At 42.8% G+C, this 22,516-nt stretch overlaps 1 protein-coding gene across 1 annotated transcript in view; it reads right to left on the bottom strand.

Annotated features, from left to right (window-relative positions):
• The window catches only part of LOC102459020 (deubiquitinase DESI2-like), a 65,449-nt gene extending 55,704 nt beyond the window's left edge, over window positions 1-9,745 (bottom strand). The window contains exon 1 of the mRNA XM_089778527.1: window positions 6,922-9,745. Coding sequence (XP_089634653.1) covers window positions 6,922-6,960 — 39 coding nt within the window. The 5' untranslated portion in view covers window positions 6,961-9,745. The remainder of the gene's footprint in view (window positions 1-6,921) is intronic.
• Window positions 9,746-22,516: the final 12,771 nt, after the last annotated feature.

Raw genomic sequence — 22,516 nt, 5'->3', positions numbered from 1 at the left:
AGATGCAAAATTCAGGCCTGGGGTAATGGTTTAGATATCCCCACTATAGTTATTTTCATTTATATCAGCCATTGAGAAAGTAGAGATTCTTTTAACATATGAGATAAAACCATGAAAGCAAAACAGACTTCCTCATAGTCTATGTTAGAGAAGGAAAATTCCTCTACAACACAGATCCTACTTATGGATGAGGAAGCATAGGAAGGCAGCAAAGGAGAAATGAGACATCCTCATTGGAAAAGGTTCAGAAAAAGGGCAACAAAAATTATTAGGGGTTTGGAACAGGTCCCATATGAAGAGAGATTAAAAAGACTGGGGCTTTTCATCTTAGAAAAGAGGAGACTAAAGCGGGATATGATAGAGGTCTATAAAATCAGGACTGCTGTTGAAAAAGTGAATAATGAAAAGTTATTTACTTGTTCCCATAAAATAAGAACTAGGGGGTTGCCAAATGAAATTGATGGCAGTTTTAAAACAAACAAAAGGAAGTTTTTCTTTATGCAGCACACAGTCAACCTGTGGAACTCCTTGCCAGGGGATATTCTGAAGACCACAACTTTAACAGGGTTCAAAAAAGAGCTAGATAAATTAATGTAGGTTAATTCCATCAATGGCTATTAGCTAGGATGGATAGGCATGGTATCCCTAGTCTCTGTTTGTCAGAGGCTGGAAATGGGTGACAGGAGAGGAATCACGTGATGATTACCCATTCTGTTCACTCTCTCTGGGATACTGGTATTGGCCGCTGTCAGCAGACAGGATACTAGGCTAGATGGACCTTTGGTCTGACCTAATATGGCAGTTCTTATGTGCCCAAGATTGCCCCCAAATAAGTCTTTTCAGGTTACCACATTGGGCAAGAGACTATTGGACCAATCAGCTTTATGATAAGACTACAATAGTAGAGAAGTAACACATGGGCTAGATCCAAAAGGGGCAATTTAGCTCAGCATTTCAATGCCTAACTTTAACTTTTGAGTTGTTTAAGACCTAAATTCAAGACCTTGTTCATAGCATTGGAGTAGGGATTTAAATCTGGGTTTCCCACATTCCTGTTGAGTACCTTAGAGTTATTCTCTCTGTGTGTAGCTCATTTGACTACTTTATAAACAGTTGAACAGCTTCAGTAGGAGATACTCACTCAAAAGATACCTTATGGCCTAGGGTACCAAAGACTTGGGTTCCAGGTTCTGCTCCCCATCAGGCAGAATAGAGATTTGAACCTGGCTTGCCCACATCCTGGATGAGTATTCTAACTGCTGTTCAATACAAACCATGATGACATAGGTAGGGATTACACCCAATTTGAGTACTCTACCAGGGATGAGGTGCTGGGTATGAGGACTGAGATGTCTTTGTACATGCCCACTGGCAGAAATGTGAGCACCTACAAGGTTAGGTGGTGAGAATGGGGTGATAGGAGGATCTAACTTTTGGATTTAGGCTTAGTGTGATAGTTATGTGCCTAAATCCCTTTGTGGATCTAGACTCTGTGTATCCAAATAAGTGGAATGGTTAAAAAAATTAAATAGCTAGTGTACAATCTTATGGCAGTCAGCAGGAAAACAATGATGCTAGAGGGTATGGACATAACTGGATATACCATGGATAGGTAGTTAACTTGTCATCCTGTTGACAAATCAATTTACTTTGATAGTTGGCACATTTCCTGGTAGTTGCTAAGACAACACAAATTTATTTATGCACACATGAATACATTTTGCTGTTGGGTTCATTAACACAGACCATGCCACTTATTTTTTTAGCTTTCTAATTGGTTTTCTATTGTAAGGTTTAGATCAGATATCCAGCATGCTTTTGGTTCCTTTTGCTTGAACTAATGGACTCAATTTAACTCCTTTCTCTTTACTTTCCTTGATTGAGTTCCTCTCTCAAAGATAACAAGAAAAGAGTGATGTCTAGTTCTAGTCCATTTTATCCAATGACAGTACATGAAGAATATCAGTCTGAAATTGAAACAGCAGGAAGACTAAAATGTTAAGAATAGTGTGGAACAAACTTGACACCTCTAGAATATCTCCCTCCACTGGTGGCATCTGCATTTAGATCATTAAAACAATCTATACTGTCAGTCTCCACCAGCACTCTTCAGTGCCATCTCAATTCACAAATAGCCATAACAGTGAAGACTGCCCTTTTCCATCTGCAGCTGGCCAGGAGACTGCATTTAGTATTGTCAGATTCAGATTTAGGAGGATAGTTAATGCATTTGTGACCTCTAGGATTGATTGACGTAATTTTCTGTACCTACATTAAAAAAAACCACCACTTTAAAAAGTGGCCATTGGTTCAGAACACAGCAGCTCCTTGCTCTGTATTGCAGAACACTCAGATAGTGTCTACATTAAGATGAGATCAAAGCAGCCACAGTTGATCTTCTAGGATTCGAATTAGTGGATCTAGTGGAGACATGCTAATTTGAACTGGATGCGCCTGTTAATGCTGGTAGTCCTGATTCTATGAGAAGTAAGGGAAGTCGAAGGGAGTGTGTTCTCTCTTCCACTTCCCGCAGGGTTAACAGCATCAAAATTCCAGTTAAGATACTTCGACTTAAGCTACGCAATTAACAGCTGAAGTTGCATATCTTAATTCAAACTTATCCTCTAGTGTAGACCAAGGCTGAGAACACATCGCCCCAGAGTTACTCTCTTTCGTTATTCTTCTTCTGAATATCACATTACAATCAAAGTTTTGGCTCTCATCCTCAAAGTTCTCAATAGCACTAGTCTAGTCTGACAAACTGCCTCAGCCTGCACAGTCATGACCTCCCACAACAGCTACATATCATGGGAACAATGGAACTCAAAAATTGCATTCTTATGTACAGAAGACAGAGCTTTCTTGGCAAGCTACCAGTGAATCTGGAACTCACTCCTCGAAAAGATGAGGGTAACCACAAACCTCAGCACCTTCCAAGCAATATGCAATCCTTTCTTCAGCTTTGGCTTCCCACAATTACACCACAAACAAACACACCCACACCCGCCTAATTGACTACAGTGGAGAGGGAAAAAAAGCCATGCATTTGCTTCACAAATTCACTCAGAGGAGCCACTGAAATAGCAAAGTAAACTATTCAGTAGATAAAACCTAGATAAAAGACACTGGTATTCTATAATCAGCTAAGCAAATGAGAGACTTATTGATAGATTTTCAATGAAAGTCCCTTCTTACCAACCATTGGCTATCAGCTACTTGGATTACAATTGATTAAAGGACACCCAAAAAACACAAAGAAGCCAATGGCTCCCCAAAGTGAAATAATTGCATTCTATCTACCATGTTGCAGGTTGTGATCATGAGAAAAAGGGTAAGATTGGGTTTGCCTAGAACACACTGGATTCTCATTTACTCCCATGAGAATCAGGAGTCACTCCTGATTAGAGGAACAGCACTAGTGTAACCAAGAGCAAACTCAGGCCCATGTGCTTAGGAAATACAGAGATCAAATGTTACAGTTCTATATTTACTGTAGCCAACAGGCCTGATTCACTATTGCCCTACATTTGGTGTAGTCATTTACACAATAGCATAGTGGGTACCAAATGCCATCAGGACAGATTGGTAGCATTTTTCTGCAAGACACAACATGCAAGGTAGGGGAGAATCATGACAATTATAAAGATAAAGCAAGAGACCAAGGATATACATGAACAGTTGTTAATTTAACAGCAGACATGTGCCATGTAACTGACTGAAAATATTATGAGAATGTCTGCTGACCTTAATCTGTGCAAAACTGACTAGTCTTTAGAAATGCTTTGGCGTGTCAATGTAGCTAGCCTGTCAGAGAGTTAAACACTTGAAAATATTTGCAATCTTACATCTTGTACTTAATAGTTTGATCTTTATTAAAAGTTATGTTGATTTAGCTGATATCCCAAAATAGGCCACAAATAATTAAAGGAAATTCCCAATCAGTTGATGGGCTAGCTGAAGCAAGTTAGCCTACAATCTCACTAATGTTTGGTCTGAACTACACATTTTTCTCCCAATCCTAATCTGAAAGGGGCCCTGGTTTATCTTCTTAAAAGAGTAGTATTATCTAAGCAGCAGCCATCCCAATCAGAACTTCCACAAACCAACTCATTTCATATTGTCATCAACTACACTCTGAAATAGTCAAACTTGGTGCCTGGAGGTTGAAAGCTTCTGAACCCCATGACGAGTTGCTGAGCTGTGCCACCACTTTATAGTCATGTTTTTAAATCAGTAGGTCAACAGCCCACCTATTCTATTTTTAAAAACTTCTGTCACAGTAGCTACATTTTCCATCCTCCTATTTTTGTACTCTTTAGGCAGAAACAAAATATAGTACAATCCCCATCTACATTGCAGGGTGGATAGAATTGCCTTTATTGACAGTTAGCTGAGCACTTTGAAACACTAAACAATCTTTGCTCAATTATTTTGTGCTGGAAAAAAAGCTGGAAATGTAGCTACCTGCTGCAACTATTTGTTAAAAGATCTCATTAAATACCAGGATTACTTTAAAAGAAACCCTGTATATATCCAATGGGTAAAGATAAATGGCCATAATCATTCAATACTCAAGACTACACAAAGTGGGTATTTTGTATCTATACAGAGGGTTCTTAATTGAACTTTTACCCCAAAGTTAAGCTTTCCTGTAGCAAAAATGCTTCCTGATGCCATGCTGGGGTCATGTTCCTTGTCAGGAAAGCAGAGCTTTAAATTTTAACTAATTGTTATCCCCAGCTGCCTTTTCCCCTTTTATTAATGCCACTTTTAAAATAGTTTTGTGTGTGTGCAATTGTTTGTCAGCCACCTCATAATTCCCTGACACTATGTAATGAAGTTCAGATATAACACAGCTATATTCCAAGCTGTATGGCATTAATATCATTGCATCAGTCAAAAGAATTTAGCCCCGGTAGCTATAATACAGGCAACTCAGTGGTAAAGCAATATAATTCCTTATACAGTCATTAAGTTAAGGATAACCCAGGTGATTAATAATTAGGTATGGAGACTTTCATAGTTTGGTGGAGATCAAAACTTTTTCAGGCTGAATTACATTTGTTGTCTCAGCCCCAAACACAAAACTGGCAGAAGGGAAAAAAAGCCCTTAATAGGCATAATCTTTAGTGACAATAGAAAAAAAAAAAGTCAAGGACTGAATGGACCATGGAAACTGGGTTCCCTTCATCTTCAGGGGGCCATCCTTTCAGCTCAGGTTTGAGGTATACTGAGAATGGGGCCCCAAAGGAAAGCTTATACAGCTGCCTGTGCTGTAGCACTGGGAAGAAGCATCAGCAGAATTCAGCCCATAGGGCTGTCAAGCTGACGCCCTTCTTAGGAAATTCCCTTACTAAAAATTGAAGGAACCAAACAAATGGAGTGATGTTGGTATAAATCTCTCTGAATTGACCACCCTCTAACACTCCAGATTTCCAAGGCATTACATAGACTGATTTCTGCTAGTCTCACAAATAACCCCCTGTTTTGGGCTGCCATCTAACTGAACATGGACTACAGCATAGTGCATTCCAAAAGAAATGAATTTATGTCAGTGTAGTTCATTAAAAAGAGAGAGCCTTCCAGTCAGGCTCAGTATTGTATATGCCAACTTAATCTAGCTGGACTCCTCTGTGTCCTTAGATCTAGGTGTTACCATTTAAATAGCACTTTTCTCCCCCAGCAGGAACACTTTAAGGCTTCCCAGCTGACAGAGTCACTTAATCTCTGCAGTAAATGCCAAGTGTCATTTAAAATGCCCCATTATTACTATTTTTGGCATTCATTATGAACCATCTCATTATAATTCTTTTGGCATCTGAGTGTTATGTGTTCCAGGGACTCTGATAAAAGTTAGTGTTAATTACCACTGTATGGAGTTAAAATGAAGTGTGTCACTATAAATTCTTAAAATGTGGGATTGTACAGTTATGATCAAATCAGATGTTGGACTTAATAAAGTGATATTTTCCACAGAAAAGTTTATTAAAATTTGTGAGAGTGGTGGAATTTCATATTCTAGGCTTACAAAAGATAAATTGGGTGAAACACTTCCCTATCAAAATGTCCCCACTGTGCATGTTACTCAGAGCCAATCATTTAAGAGGGACCTGGATACAACATTCACAAGTGTATAGGGGAGCCATAAATAAATCAGTTTGTTCAAAGTCCTCTTATGTTTTGAGTTGTAGCACAGCTTTTATTTGAGCTTTCTGCTTTGTTTATTGATTTTAACAAATAATTCCCTCCTCTCTCTTTCTCCCAGGGATGATAATGACAGCTGTTAAATATGCTGTTGAACTTTAAGGGAATATTTCCAGGCATGATCATGGAGTGCAGAACAATTCTTCATTTCCTAGGCCCCTTGCAGAAGCTTTATCAATTGAAATTACTCTAGCAATTGCTAATAACCTTTAAACAATTTACCTAGGTCATTTCTTCAAGCTTTTTCCTAATGATAGCCTCTTTTCAAATGTTCCAAGCATGTGAGACTGGGTTTGGGCTGTTAGTGTGAACACCATTAAAGGAATATTTTGGAAGCTGTTCTTCCTCCCCTAGGGCTCTCACCAGCCTGATGCTGGTTAGCCTTGAAAGTCAAGGGCATCTGGCTCTAGGAATAAGAGAGACGATCGCATCTTTCTCTGTAGCTGGGGCTTTGTAAAATGAAAAGTCACTTTCACTAATCTACAGAAAATCCAGCGGTTTTACCTTTAATCCGCTGTGATGCGCTGGGAAGAAAAGAAAAGGAGAAGAAAAAAAAAAAGCCCGAGCCAGCATCACCTCCCGTCAGCCAGAGCAAGACAAGCTTGGAAAATTCAGCCTCTCCGGGGCTAGATGCCAGGTACTCATCTTAGCCCTTCTGCGTCCAATCGCACGCTTCCCCCCTCCCCCCCCCCCCACATCATATTGTTTCATACTCACCATATCATACACATTCAAAATCACCGGTTCATTTGCCATTGTTGATTGCGGCGGGCACTGGATGTGCACCCCTAAATCCCTGCCAGATGCGGCGCTGCCCCCAGGGTGCGCTTTAGCCCTCAGCTACATAGAAAGATTTCCCACCCTATGGTCGCCGAGGAAAGAAGGTTGGCTCGGGGGTGGGAGCGTGTGGGGGGGGGGGAAGGGGCGGCCACCCTTTTTCCTGGAGGCCAAAGTTGGGGGGAGTGTTTTTTCCACACACACCCCCAACTGCAGAGTCAATCCTGGGGGGTCTTTCTAGGGCTGCAGCTCATCGGGGGCACTGCCCTGGTGCAATACCCTCTCCTAGCACCCCCAGCCCTGCCAATGCAAACGGCAGCCAGGGCAGGCTCAGCCCCCTCTCCAGTAGGTAAGGGCGTAGGGGTGACTGAGTGAAAGCGGTGCAGACTTCCACGCAAGAGCGGTGTCAACACGGAGCAGCCAAATGCGGAGCAGCACCGCGCTGGGGAGGGTAACTGAGGGGAGACTCAGGTCCAGAGCGCCGCCCGTAGCCTCCCGGGGTCCCCGCTTTGCACCGCCGCGGCGCTAGGGAGCGGAGCCCGCGCTGGCGCCGCGTCTCGGGAGCTGTCCGGGCGCTGAAGTTTCTCTCCGGGTCTCGCCTGGGCCTGCGCGCGGGGAGCCCTGCCGAGCCCCGGGGGGAGCTGGCCCGGCGGCTCAGCGAGCCGGGTCCCGCGCCGGCAGCCGGAGCTCGCGCCCCCCGGGCATGGCGCGCAGGGAGCTGTCCAGTGCTGAGCGGCGGGCTGGAGCGCGCCCCGCGCGGGAAACCTTCGCTCTTCCCGCCCCGCCCGCGGGCGCGCCGCTGCAATTCCTACTTGGGCGCCCGCTGGCCCCGCAGGAGCCAGGCGCCGGGCACTGAGCGCGGCGCCCGCCCGCGCCGCTCCCCGCTGGGCCGAGGCATCCCCGCCGAGGGGCGAAGGACAGGCCGTGCGGAGCGGGCTGAGCCAGCCGTGCCCCTGCGCGTTCCGGGCACTGGCCGCTCTGCGATCCCGGGCAGCCGGCTCGCAAGCAGCATTCAGATCCGAGCGAGCGAACACTTCCCCTGCGGGGCGGGCTCTCCTCCCTGCCCCTGCTGCTTCTCCTCCCGCCTGGAGGGAATCGCGGGCGGGAGAGGCCGGGGGCTTCCCAGAGGCATCGGGCTTTCCGGGGGAGCAGCGAGCTGACCTTACTGCTGAGGCAGCGCAGACCTTGCCTGTAGTAGCCAAAAAAGGGAGCTGGGATGAGCTCATCGGAGTTGGAGGCGTCGCTCAGGCTCTCTGCCAGCTTGCAGCCAACCAGATCTGAATGAAAATTGCAGGGAGCCTGTTACATCAGCAAAGCCCAGCATTCCCGGCCCTCCACCGGCAACAGCTGAACGCTGGCCTCAGCCGCATGGGAAACACTCCTCAGAAGACATGGTCTCTCTCCTGGGAGGGACAATATCCCGAGTGCTGATCGCCTGGGAATCAAAGTCTTGCACCGGCCTGCCCAGGTGGCTCATTATGCCATTAATTAGTTCCCCGGTGGGTGTCAGGGGAAAGGTAACGTGCCCAAAAAAAGCATTTGCTCTTAAAAATCATTTAACCACCTTTCATTATTCTCTTTTCAGATGAAACTTCCACAAATTGTGTGTTAAACGTGTCTAGCACCTTTACCAACCTGTTTTTTTTAAAGGGGAAGTGGTGGCAAGGAAATCCAACAAGTTCCAGCTTGCCACTGGAGGATAGAGCATGTCAAGAGAGTGTGAAGTACTGGCCTCATCATTTGTAGCAATACCAGCAGCTTTGTGTTTAAAGTCCCCACCATTTTCCCTCTTTGTAGGATAACTTACATATAAGCTATTTTTTTGGTTCTGTTTGCTGTTCCTGTCATACTATATAGCAGAAGAATTTAGAGCAGCCTAAAAGTAGAGTCTTAAGATGTACCTGTTGCTACTCTCTGGCTGTAACTGTAGGGATGAGGCCAAGGTTGATGAGCTGTAAACTCTCAGCCAACAAAATACATTTCTAGGAAGCTGTCATTAACAGGGCAGCTGCGACTCAAGCATCCCTTCATGGGCAGCAAGCACCCTGCCTTCTGATCCCTCTTCTTCCGGGCTCTTTAATAAACCCCACACAAAGAACAGTGCTAAACATGTGTCTTAGCCCTCCACCAACATTAAATAAGTTTAACCCCAACCAGGCGTTGCAAAAGTCAAACCATGAAGGTCCAAAAACAAACCAGTTCTTAAGACCACCCTGTTTTCAGCACCTTTCTGGGCTACTTTTAAGTATTTCCCTTTCATCTGGAATCAAGCACTCAGCACCAGACTGATTCCCCTGGAATACCACTGTTCTATACACTTCACCTCAAAGTCTTCTACAGGAGCCTACCTGCTTATTGTGTTTCTGGTCCCAGACTGAGTTCCCTGAGTTCTTTTTAAAGACCCAGCTGCTTATTAAAGTATGAGCTGATCCCTCTGAGCCCCTGTCCCTCAGACTTGAAAGAAGCTAAGGCACAGGAGTTGCCTTAAAGGAGCTCATTAGCCTGGAATATAGCTTAAGCCTGTGGGTTAAATTGAAACAATGTAAGTTAGAACACATGAATGGGCATACCAGGTCAGACACATGGTCCATTTATCTCAGTATCATGTCTTCCAACAGTGGTCAGTGCCAGTTGCACAGATCAGGATAATATATCAAGTGATCCATTCCCTGCCATCTAGTTACTGTTTCTGGCTGCCAGAAATTTTGGGACACCTAGAGCAGTGTTTCTCAAATTGTGCTCTGCGGCACCCCACGGCTCCATGAGACATCTCCAGGGGCTCCGTGAGGTTGACAAACACATACAATCAGTGGACTGCTGGGGCTCCGCATAAATTGTTATGCTTGTAAAGGGCTCCAGAGCCCAAAAAGTTTGAGAACTGCTGACCTAGAGCATGCATGGCCATCTTGGCTAATAGCCAGGGCTCAACAATTAGTGTAATCTACTCGCTTGTGGCAAGTAGATTACAAGCCGGCACAGCCATGCAGCGCGGTAAGCGCACGCGCAGCACTGTCTGCGCATGTGCAGCGTGACAAACCGTGTGGATGGTGAGCAGGGCTAGTAGCCATTGATGGACTTCTCTGGGAATTTCTCTCATTCTTTTTTTAATCCTGTTATATTTTTTACCTTTACAGCATCCCCTGGAAATGAGTTCCACAAGCTGAATGTGCACTGTGTGAAGAAATGCTTCCTCATTTGTCTCAAAGCTGTTACCTGTTATTCCCTGGTTCTTGTGTAATGTGAAGGAGTAAATAACACTTCGTTTACTTTCTCCACACCATTCATGATTTTTAGACCTCTCTCCCTTTAGTCATTTCTTTTCCACATTGAACAGTCCCAGTCTTACTAATCTCTTCTCATATAGAAGCTGTTCTATACTTCTTTTCATAGTTGTTGCCGTTCTCTACACTTTTAATTTTTTTAAAGATGGGGTGACCAGAACTGCACTCAGTACTCAAGATGTAAGTGTACCAGTGATTTATGTAGAGATATTAAGATATGTCAACTCTCAATATCTATCTTCTAATATCTCTTAGGATTTTGGGTGTTTGATGACTGCAGCACATTGAGCAGATGTTTTCAGAAAACTCTCTCTTCCTGGTGTGCATCTACACTGCACCATAACTCAAAATAAGATATGCAATTTGAGCTACGCAAATTGTGTATCTTATTTCAAAGCTATTGCATCATTTGGTGATGTCTATGCAGTGCCAAATTTTGAAATAAAGTGCTATTCCGAAACATCCTTTACTCTTCATAGCATGAGGTTTATAGGGATGTTGGAATAGTGAGTCCGAAATAACAGGCTTGCTGTGAAAACACGGGATAGCTATTTCAGGATACTCCGTTATCCCAAAATAGCACTGCAGTGTAGAAGTACCCCATCATTTTGTATGTATAGTTGAAATCATGTTTTCCATTGTGTATTACTTGACATTTATCAACAGTAAATTTTATCTGCCATTTTGTTGCACACAACAAATTTTGTAAGATCCCTTTGTAACTCTTCAGTCAGTTTTTGATGTTATCTACAGTAATTTTGTATCATCTGCAAACTTTGACACCCCATTCTTCATCTCTTTTTCTAGATCATTTGTGAATATACTGAACAGCACTAGTCCTAGCACAGATTCTTGGGAGACTCCAGTTTACTTCTTTCCCCTGTAAAAAGTGACCATTTGTTTGTAACCTTTGTTTCCTATCTTTTAACCAGATGCTGATTCATGAGAGGACCTTCCTTCTTATCCCAGGTCTGCCTACTTTCCCAAAAAGCTCTTGGTGAGTGACCTTTGTCAAGTGATTTCTAAAAGCCCAAGTACACTGGATCACTCTTGTCCTCATGTTTGTTGACCCCCTCAGAGAATTCTAATAGACTAGTGAAGCATGATTTCATTTTACAAAAGCCATGTTGGCTCCTTCCCAACATAACACCATCCTATACCTGAAACCTACTGACTGCTACACTTACCTTCATGCCTCTAGCTTCCATCCCAGACACATTTCTCAATCTATTGTATACAGCCAACCCCTTAGAAACAACCAGATTTGTTCCAATCCCACAGACAGAGACAAACACCTACAGGATCTACATAGAGAACTCTTAAAACTAAAATACCCACCCGGAGAAGTGAAAACACAGATCAACAGAGCCAAAACATGAACTACTTCAAGACAGGCCCAAAATTGAAAACAATAGAATTCCACTTGTCATCACCTACTTAACCCCTTCCAACGCATTATCAACTATCTACAACCTATCCTGGAAAATGACCCCTCACTCACTGGCTATGTCTACACTACAAGGTTTTTGTGCAAAAACAACTGTTTTTGCACAAAAACCAGTGGAGCATCCACACATCACGCATGTTTTTGCCCCCCAAAAAATACAGTAAATTGATAGGACAGAGGACTTTTGCCAGTGGAGTTATTCCTCTCCCCACGAGGAATAACTCTTTTGTGCTAAAGCTCTTGCGCAAAAAGGCATGTGTGGACGCTCCGCAGCGGTTTCTTATGAAAACAGAGCCTATCAGAAAAAGCACAGGTGCTCTGCCATTAATAGAATGGCCATCAATCAGAGCTTTCTTGTGCAAGAGCATTCATGCAGTGTGGATGCTCTTTTGCACAAAAGCACATCACTTTTGCGATGTGCTTTTGAGGTGTGGACACGCTTTTGTGCAAGAAGTTTTTGCAGAAGATCTCTTCATAGCATTAGTTTTATAGGGATGATGGAATAGTGAGTCCAAAATAACAGGCTTGCTGTGAAAACACGGGATAGCTATTTCAGGATACTCCGTTATCCCAAAATAGCACTGCAGTGTAGAAGTACCCCATCATTTGCACAAAAAGCTTCTTGTGCAAAAACGCTGCAGTGTAGACAAAGCATCAGAGGCCTTAGGAGAAAAGGCCACTCCTCGCCTACAGAAAACAGCCTAACCAAAAAAAATTCTTTCTAGTAACCACGCAACACACCTCCATCATAATCATCCAGGAACCCACCCCTGCAATCAGCCCTGGTGCCAACTCTGCCCACACATCTACACTTGTGATTTCATCACTGGACCCAACAACATCAGACACTACATGAGGGGCTCATTTAACTGTACATCCACTAATGTGATGAATGCCATCAATGCCCCACTGCCATGTATATTGGCCAAACTGGGTAGTCTCTACGGGAAAGAATGAATGGACACAAATCAGATATCCATAAAGGCAATACACAGAAACCTGTTGGAGAACACTTTAACCTTCCTGGACACTCATTAATGGATCTCCAAGTAGCTGTGTTGTTTCAGGCCAATTCCACAAGCCAAATACACAGGGAAGGATTGGCACTTAACTTCATTTACAAGTTTTAGCATCTCCATTGTTATTGTTCTTATCAGCCTCTTCTAACTACTCAAAAAAATCTACTCACTGTCTCCTTTCCCCCCTTCCGTTTCCCTTATTTATTCTTGAATCTGGACTTTTAATACTCTAGTAATCTGAAGAAGTGGCTTGTGCCCACGAAAGCTCATGATGCCATCTACATGTTTTGTTAGTTTTTAAGGTGCTACTGAATATTTGTTGTTTAAGTTTTTCATGGTGTCAGCCAACGGTCAGGGCAGTGAGTCCCTTATGACCGGCTGAAGTTCTTTTAAATTGTGCTTGGTTCTGTTACAGCAACTGAAGGAGTCAGGTTAAAGCTTAAACAGTTACTATTTTATTGTTACAGGGTAAACTTAGCTGTTAAATGCTACTGCTGTGTTACAGATAACACAGCCACTACAAAGGACAGGACAGAAATTACACTAATAAGGTCACTTACAGGTACCATGAAACCCTTTTGGTTCCCTGAGCTCTTATTAAATGCATGCAAAATAGACATCTAGCAGGTATATATTCTCACCCCTGCGTTCCAGACTTGGCATGGCCAGCGTCTTTCTCTCAGTCCCTCGGGAAGAAGTAGGGCGAGGTTGGGCATCCCACAGACCTCAGGAGACAATCAATACCTGCCAGCAAGTATAGATGATTGGAGCTCCAATGGGGTGGGCTACTATACCCCTCTTTATACCCCTTGGGTCACGTAGGCTTCTTCCTGGTCTCAAGTGGCCAATTAGGAAAAATGGCTTTGAATGCCAAGTTTCCCACGAAGGGTGCAAAGCGTAATTCACACCTGGGAAAATGCAGACAATGGGCACCTCTGGTATGTGATGGGCAAAGATTCCTCTCCCGGGACAGTGCAGGCATGTCAATTACTGGTACTAGCCATCAGGACGGCGGGAGGCCCCAGGTCGTCAGCTAGCCCAATTACTGTCTGGTTTCTGTTTATGGTAGAGTCAGGGACAGGCAGCACACCTGTGTTCCCAGGGCATCAAAGGCTGACTGCCTTTCTCTTGCTCTCTGGGGGAGGGGGGCCTGAAACCAAGATGGGGTTCGTGTCTGGCTACATTTGTTCATCTATTTCTCTGATAAATTGGATGAAACTATAGTAAGGAACAAAACTGTCTGGTACTGAAGGTAGGCTTACTGGCCTGTAATTGCCAGAAGTGCCTTTGGAGCCATAAAAAAAAATAAAAAAAATTAATGTTGCATTAGTTATCCAGCAGTAATCTGGTACAGGGGCTGATTTAAGCGATAGGTTACATACCACTGTTGTTAGTAATGCAATTTCATATTTTAATACCATCTGGTCCTGATGATGTATTTATCAATTTGTTCCAAAAGCTCCTTTATTGAAACCTCTATCTGGGACAGTTCCTCAGAGTTATCATAGAATACTAGAACTGGAAGGGACCTCAAGAGATAATCAAGTCCAGTTCCCTGCCCTCATGGCAGGACCAAGCACAGCCTATATAATCTCTAATAGATGTCTGTCTAACCTGCTTTTAAATATCTCCAATTAAGGTGATTCCACAACCTCCTTAAGCAATTTATTCCAGTAATTAACTACCCTGACAGTTAGGAAATTTTTCCTAATGTCCAACCTAAACCTCCCTCGCTGAAGTTTAAGCCCATTGCTTCTTGTTTTATCAGAGGCCAAAGAGAACAATTCCCCCCCCCCCCCCCCCGATACCTTTTTAGATACTTGAAAACCGCTATCACGTCCCTCTCAGTCTTCTCTTTTCCAAATTAAACAAACCCAATTCCTTCAGCCTTGCCTCATAGCTCATGTTTTCCAGACCTTTAATCATTTTTGTTGCTCTTCTCTGGACCTTATCCAGTTTCTCCACATCTTTCTTGAAATGTGGTGCCCAGAGCCGGACACAATACTCCAGTTGAGGCCTAATCAGCACAGAGTAGAGCAAAAGAATGACTTCTCGTGTCTTGCTCACAACCTTCCTGTTAATGCCTCCCAGAATCAAGTTTGCTCTTTGGTTTGTCACACTGTTACACATATTTAGCTTGTGGTCCACTATGACCACTAGATCCTTTTCTGCAGTACTCCTTCCTAGACAGTCGCTTCCCATTCTCTCTGTGTGAAACTGATTGTTCTTTCCTAGGTGGAGTACTTTGCATTTGTCCTTATTAAACTTCAGCCTATTTACCTCAGACCATTTCTCCAGTTTGTCCTTATCACATAAAAAGAATGGCTCAAGTGTGGGAATCTCCCTCACATCCTCTACCATGGATTCATTTAACTTCTCAACTGTGTCTTTGTCTTTCTTGAGTAATCCTTTAGCACTTGGAGCATCCAGGAGCCCCACTGCTTATTTAGGTGCTTTCTTGCCTCTGAAGAACTTAAAATATTTTACTGTTAGTTTGTATCTTTTGCTAGTCAAATCATTTTTAGGCTGACAATTACACTTGACCTGCCAGAGTTTATGCTCCATTCTATTTTCACAGGAGATTTTACTTCCTATTTTTAAAATGAGGTATTTTGTCTCTAACCACTTAAAAAAAACCCCTCTGTTTAAACAAGCTGGCATGTTTTTGGTCTAGTAAGAGGTTGGGGATTTTTTTTCTTCATTTGGGGCAAACATTCAGTATAAGTCTATTAGAATGATTTTTAAAAGTTTATATGCAGCTTGCAGTCATTTCACTCCTGTGACTGTTTCTTTAATTTCCATTTAACTAGCCTCCTCATTTTTGTGTAGTTCCCCTTTTTGAAGTTGAATGCTCCTCAGGTGGATTTCCTTCTGAAGGGAAAAATACCAAAGATGATAAATTGAATTATGTTATTACCAAATCAATTCAGCTATATTCATCTGTTGGACCAGATCCTGTGTACCACTTAGAACTAAATCAAGAATGGTCTCTCCTTACATGGGTTCCAGCACTAGTTGCTCCAAGAAGCAATTATTAATGGATGAAAGTCTATTGACTTCAGGTTGAATGCAAATTGACATGGATATAAATGGAGTGGTGTTCACTAAAACCAGAGTCTGATTTTGACTCAATGAATGCATTAAAGATTTAGGATTAATTGTATCTATTATATGGATAGGTAGTAAAATTCATGATTAGAACCTTTGGGACTGAAGCTCAAGGTCTGGATTTGAGCCTAGTTGACTTATAATTTGACTACTGACCTATAGTATGATCTTAAATAATTTATACCAGAATTTTCAAACATATGCCTAAAGTTAGATAACTAAATTCATAGTTAGGTACCTAAGCAAATAAAGAATACCTGATTTTCAGAGTTCCCGGGCAGTCAAAGTTCCCAGGTCACAAAGAGTACATATACACTGCCATAGAAAACCCATAGCTAGTCCAGGTCAAGTGACTCTGGCTCGTGGGGCTCAGGCAGTGTCTGCTACTGGAGGAATTCTCTGCCAAAACTCTGAGCGCAATATTTTAAAATTGTGTAAAAATCTGCATATTTTTGTCTATTTAAACTCTTTCAACTATTTAGTAATTTATTTCAAAATGCCTGTAAGCAAATATGTCTAACAATACTAACAAAAAATTCAGGCAATTGTTTTTAAACAAATAAATGAATTACTAGGCATATTTACACAGAATGTTGAGTAATAATGAGGACTGTCAAGGGATTTAAAAATCATGATTAATTACAAAATTAGTCACATTGTTAATAGAATATAATGTATTTAAATATTTTGGATGTTTTCTACATGTTCAACTATATTGATTTAGATTACAAAAGAATGCAAAGTGCACACTGCTCACTTTATAAAGTTTGCACTGTAAAGACTGAAGTCGTATTTTTCAATTTCCCCAATAAAAGTACTGTAGTGCAATCTCTTTATCATAAAGTTGAACGTAAAATTATGTAAAAACCCCCTGCATTCCATAATAAAACAATGTACAACTTTACAGCCAAGTCACTTAGGAAGTTCAGCTGTGTCACAGCTCTATTATTACAGTGTAGATATATCCCAAGAGGAAAAGTGTATTTCCGTGTTTAACTTTAGTCAGCCACGTTTACAATTATGATTTTAGACAGTTCACAATCCTGCAGGAAAGGTATAACAAGTAGTGTTCTGCAGGGGTCTGTTTTGGGACCAGTTCTGTTCAATATCATCAGCCATTTAAATATTGGCATAGAGTGTACGCTTATTAAGTTTGCAGATGATACCAAGCTGGGAGGGTTTGCAACTGCTTTGGAGGATAGAGTCGTAGTTCAAACTGATCTGGAAAAATTGGAGAAATGGTCTGAGGTAAACAGGATGAAGTTTAATATGGACAAATGCAAAGTGCTCCATTTAGGAAGGAACAATGTTTCACACATACAGAACGGGAAGCGACTTTCTAGGAAGGAGTACAGCAGAAAGGCATCTAGGGGTTATAGTGGACCACAAGCTAAATGAGTCAACAGTGTGATGCTGTTGCAAAAAAAGCAAACATGATTCTGGGATGTATTAACAGCTGTGTTGTGAGCAAGACATGAGAAGTCATTCTTCCGCTCTACTCCTGCACTGATTAGGCCTCAGTTGGAGTATTGTGTCCCGTTCTGGGCACCACTTTCAAGAAAGATGTGGAGAAATTGGAGAAGGTCCAGAGAAGAACAACAAGAATGGTTGAAGGTCTAGAGAACATGACCTATGAAGGAAGACTGAAAGAATTGAGCTTGTTTAGTTTGGAAGAGAGAAGATTGAGAGGGGACCTCTGAAAATAGAACAAGAAGCAGTGGGCTTAAACTGCAGCAAGGGAGGCTTAGGTTGGACATTAGCAAAAAGTTCCTAATTGTAAAGGGTGGTTAAACACTGGAATAAATTGCCTAAGGAGGTTGTGGAGTAGGTTATTTTTAAGAGTTATATTTAAGAGTAGGTTAGATAAATGTCTATCAAGGATAGTCTAGACAGTACTGGATCCTGCCATGAGGGCAGGGGACTGGACTCGATGCCCTCTCGAGGTCCCTTCTAGTCCTAGTATTCTATGATATTCACCTTCCATTGTACAGCCATATATCGGTTACAGAGCTAGTTCATGTCTGAACTTAATCTTGAGTACGATGTTTCTGAGCAATACTAGTAGGGTAAATGGGAGTGGGATATCCAACCAAGGACTGAGGTTAAGTTTGTCTACTCTAGACCATTCTGTGTGTGTGTGTGAGAGAGAGAGAGTGTGTGACAGAGAGAGAGATTGCAGGGGTTTATCCAGGATACATTTGCAGTTAAATGGAGGACAGTGGTTTGGGATAAACTGACAGAAAAAAAATGTTTAATTTGTGCCAGAGCTAGCCAGGGTTGAGCTCTGGCATCCGTAGGCTTTGTAACTCGTAGATCAGTCCCTTTTGGGCTAGCTGCATCAGTTATCAATGTAAAAAAGTTGCTTGAGCCTCAGCACCTAATTGCTTAAACTCTGGCCCCTCTTTCATTACAAATTAAACAATAGTTGAAACCTTCACTGAGTAATTCCAGACCTTGATGCTTCTAGCTTTGTTTGTTTTAGTTTTTCTAAGTTACAGCTTTAGATTCCTAATTGTCAAGCATTTGAAAGTTTGGGCTATCATCTTTCCCCTTGTAACACATTGGTATCAAAGTGTTAGTTCTCAGGATAAGAAAAATGAAGTAAATTGTATTAAACAGGACACTACCAGCAGCACTCATCACCTGACATTGATGCAGTCTGAAGATGCCTGCAGGCCCAGCTGGAGGCAGTTAACCTTTCCCTTGGGGGATTGAGCACCTGGGTAGTAATCACTGGACTAACAAGGTAATTGGGAGATGAAAGTGGAAGCCACAGGCAGCAAGGGGGCAGTGAAGGAAGTTAAAGGCTGCAGAAGGCTTTTCCTCACATACCTCCTTTTGCTCTAAGCCTGCATTATGCTGTGTTGTAGTACGATGCAGAAGAATATATACACACTTTAGTAAAGACAAGTGGATGTTTGTGATGCCATATGAACTGTGAAGGGAAGAATGCTGAGTAGTGACACAGAAGCCCTATGACACCATCTCATAGCCTAGGCTGAGTGATTATTATCCAGTTTATGCAATTGTCCTATTGATGTCTCTGAAGCTTTTATATCATTCAGGAAACATGAGAAATCTTTGAGTTGCTGCAGCCTGTAGTCGGTAATGTATTGAAATCTGTTGGTGCACAAATCACTCCACAGAAAAGTGGTAGACAAGTTGTCCAGTGTACTCAACAAAGCTTAGCTAGCCCAGTGGTTCCCAACTGCCAGTCCATGAACCAGTTCTGGGTTATGAACTGCTGACTGTGGCACACTGCCATGCCATGCCATGCCCATGCATTGACAGGCCCATGGGGGCGGGAGAGTGCAAAGGCTGTGAATGCACTGCACCTCTCCTCCGCCCTCCCCCCCCCCAATGATCCCTCTGTTGGTCTTTGCTGTGGCCTGATGGGGGTTCCAGACCCTTGGCCACCTTTCCCCAGATTAGCAAGGGCTGCCAGGGGAGCGAGCAGGCGGCTGGCTTGCAGTGCCTCACTTACCCCATGGAGCACTAGCTGCTGCAGTTCTGCCCCTGCGGCAGAGTGTTTGTTCCAACTCCTCTCCCCTGGCACAGAGCAGTGGCACAGCCAGGGGGGGACAAACTCAACTTTTGCTGGGGGAGCCATGGAGGGACCACTAGGGAACCCTGGCTGCTGACAGAGGCCCCTGCAGAGATGTGAGACCCTCCTGTCTGCCCCATGTGCATTCCCCAGTCCTGGAGGTGAATGGGAGCATCCTGGATTCTCATGCTGCATCTCCTCCTAGCTTCCCCAGGGGCACCAGGTAGACTGGAGTCATTCTGCCCCGTTCACATGTAGGGTGAGCCGGCTGGGGGAAGGGCTAGCTGTACAGGTCTCCCTTGCCCCAGGGGTGAGGCTAGGGGGGAGTTTGGGGTGTCTAACTTGTTTCCCTGGGGGCTATAGGCAGAACAAAAAGGCCTAGCTCATGAAATTTGCAGGATTACATTTCAAACAAAATTTACATAACTTCAGGGGGTAGCTGAGTTAGTCTGTAACTATAAAAATTTAAACAATGAATAGTCTAGTAGCACCTTGAAGACTAACAAAGCATGTAGGTGGTATCATGAGCTTTCATGGGTATGACCCACTTCTTCAGATGACTGGAGTTTTAAAAGTCCAGATCCAAGAATAAATAAGGGAAGACAGAGCCAGGAAAAGGGGGGGGGGGAAAAACAGTGAATTAGATTTAAGTTACAAGAGGCTGATAAGAACAATTTGCCCCTCTATAAGTACACATTGGTTGACTGGTTGGTTAAGTAAGTCATTAGGATGTGGAAGGTACTGTGAGAGCCAGTCAATATCTCCATTCTTCTCCAATAGGAATCAAACTTGTAAATGAAGTTAAGTTCCAACCCTTACCTGTGTATTGGCTTGTGGAATTGGCCTGAAATAACACTGACTTTGAGATCCATTAATGAGTGCCCGGGCCAGTTAAAGTGTTCTCCAGCAGGTTTCTGTGTTTCCTTTTCGGCTATCTGATATGTCCATTAATTCTCGCCCGCAGAGACTGTACAGTCTGGCCAATATAGATGGCAGTGGGGCATTGCTGACATTTGATGGCATAGATCACAGTAGTGGATAGGTGTTAATAACTAAAGATAGGGTGGTCAAATATTGGAATAAATTGCCAAGGGAGGTGGTGGAATCTCCCTCTCTGGAGATATTTAAGAACAGGTTAGATAGACATCTGTCAGGGATGGTGTAGACGGAGCTTGATCCTGCCTTGAGGGCGGGGCCTGGACTCGATGACCTCTCGAGGTCCCTTCCAGTCCTATTATTCTATAAGGAAAGGATTCTTTTAACAGAATTTAGTGTTGTAGATAGCTGCAAACTCTGATCCGTTAGAAGGACATGTATTGTGTGTGTACAGATGCGATGTAAAACAACAAATGAGCTCTTAAAATTAATTACCATAATGAATATGCAAATAAAATTTTATCAGTCCACCAAAAGTTTGTGAATGGGTTTGCCAGTTCGCAATATAAAAAAAAGTTTGGGAACCACTGAGATAACTGCACTTGCCGGTGAGCCTGTGTCAACGCCAATGGGTGCATCTATGTCCTCCCAATTTAAAAAAAAAAAAAAAAAAAGCCACACACAAATCAACCCAAACTTAAGTATAGGGAATGAGATCTTGATTATATTTACAATGGACATCCCTTGTTTAATATCCCTCAAAACAAGTACCTCACCTTCTGATTAGTTACCCATAGAAAGCATGCAGCTTGTTCCCTAGGGGCAACAAGGAGATTATTCAAGGAGCTAGAAAATGAAAATAGAGTCACAGCATCTCTCAGGGCATACAGCCCTAGTCTGGCTTTATCAGACTTTTGAATGGCTTTTGTATTAACTCAGTGAGCCATCTAGGCTTTATAATGGAAATTCTAATAGATGTCTACATGTGATCAATGATAGTGGATAGGTGTATAGCTAACAATTTGCAATGCATACATTGACTTGCTATTCCATGTTTTCTGCCAACCCAAAGTGCTCCAGCTAGATTTTCTACCATAGAGAAAGATCACTAATATAGGAGGAACAGATGGACAGCAAGATCTAGCAGGGAAACTTGATGAGGAACAAATAAGAATGGTCTTCACAGTTAAAATTGTGCACTTGGATGTACATAGCATATATCTGTCTATACTCCTATTAGTGGATACCACTAGAATAGAAGTTGAAATTTGTATACGAGTCCTACTAATACTGTCTTGTACAATCCAGTTTTCCATGAGAGTTTTGTATTACAAAGCAACATTGCAAAACTAATTGTAAAACAGTTCACAAAACATAGGGCCTGCAGCAGTGCACACATGATTACTGTTCCTGTCTATTTTGTTTGCCTCAAAACAGGATGCCCTCAGGTTTAGCCTTCATTTGCAGTAGTTCACAAAAAGGCTGTGCGCGAATTTCTTTCCATTCTGGAGGAATCCTATTAATGAAGACAAGATGAAAAGGTGCATGTCTGTTTCAACAAGGCTGCAGAAAAATCAGGGATCATTCTTGATTAAATATACATGCCAGTTGTTACGTGGAAGTTAATGCAGACATGTTGGAAATGTAAATATGTGCATTGAAGAGAAGTGGATTGTTTCACTTTGACACCCTTTTTTCTGGCCACTTATTAAAAACCTGTGGCACTTTCCTTGAGGGCTATGTCTACACTGCAGGCTTTTTGTGCAAGAACAGCCGCAAGTAAATTTACCGTAAAGCGTCGGAACACAGGGCTTCTTGTGCAAGAGTTATTCCTCTCCCCACGAGGAATAAAGCCCTCTTGTGGAAGAGGGCAGTGTGGACGGGCAACAGGGGTTTCTTGCACAAGAAACCCCTATGGCTAAAATGGCCATCAGAGCTTTCTTACGCAAGAGAGCATCCACACTGCCATGGACACTCTTGTGCAAAAGCACATGGCAGTGTGGACGCACTCTTGCACAAGAATACTACTCTGCAGTTTAGACGTAGCCCAGGTGTAGGGATGCTAACTTGTGGTACCTCACAACATTTTAATCTCCCTCCCTCCTCACCCCCCCAACACATGCTACATTTTCCTTTCACTTTAACTCACCATCTTCCTCTGCATTTTCTGTTATGAAGAGCTATGAAATTTGATCATGCTACTAATAGCTACACTATTGTACCTCACAGATGACTGCTTCTGATGGGATTCCTATCACTA

Source organism: Pelodiscus sinensis, chromosome 5, assembly GCF_052426305.1.
Source record: "Pelodiscus sinensis isolate ZL-2025 chromosome 5, ASM5242630v1, whole genome shotgun sequence".
NCBI lineage: Eukaryota > Metazoa > Chordata > Testudines > Trionychidae > Pelodiscus > Pelodiscus sinensis.
This window is presented reverse-complemented; position numbering and strand designations above follow the sequence as displayed.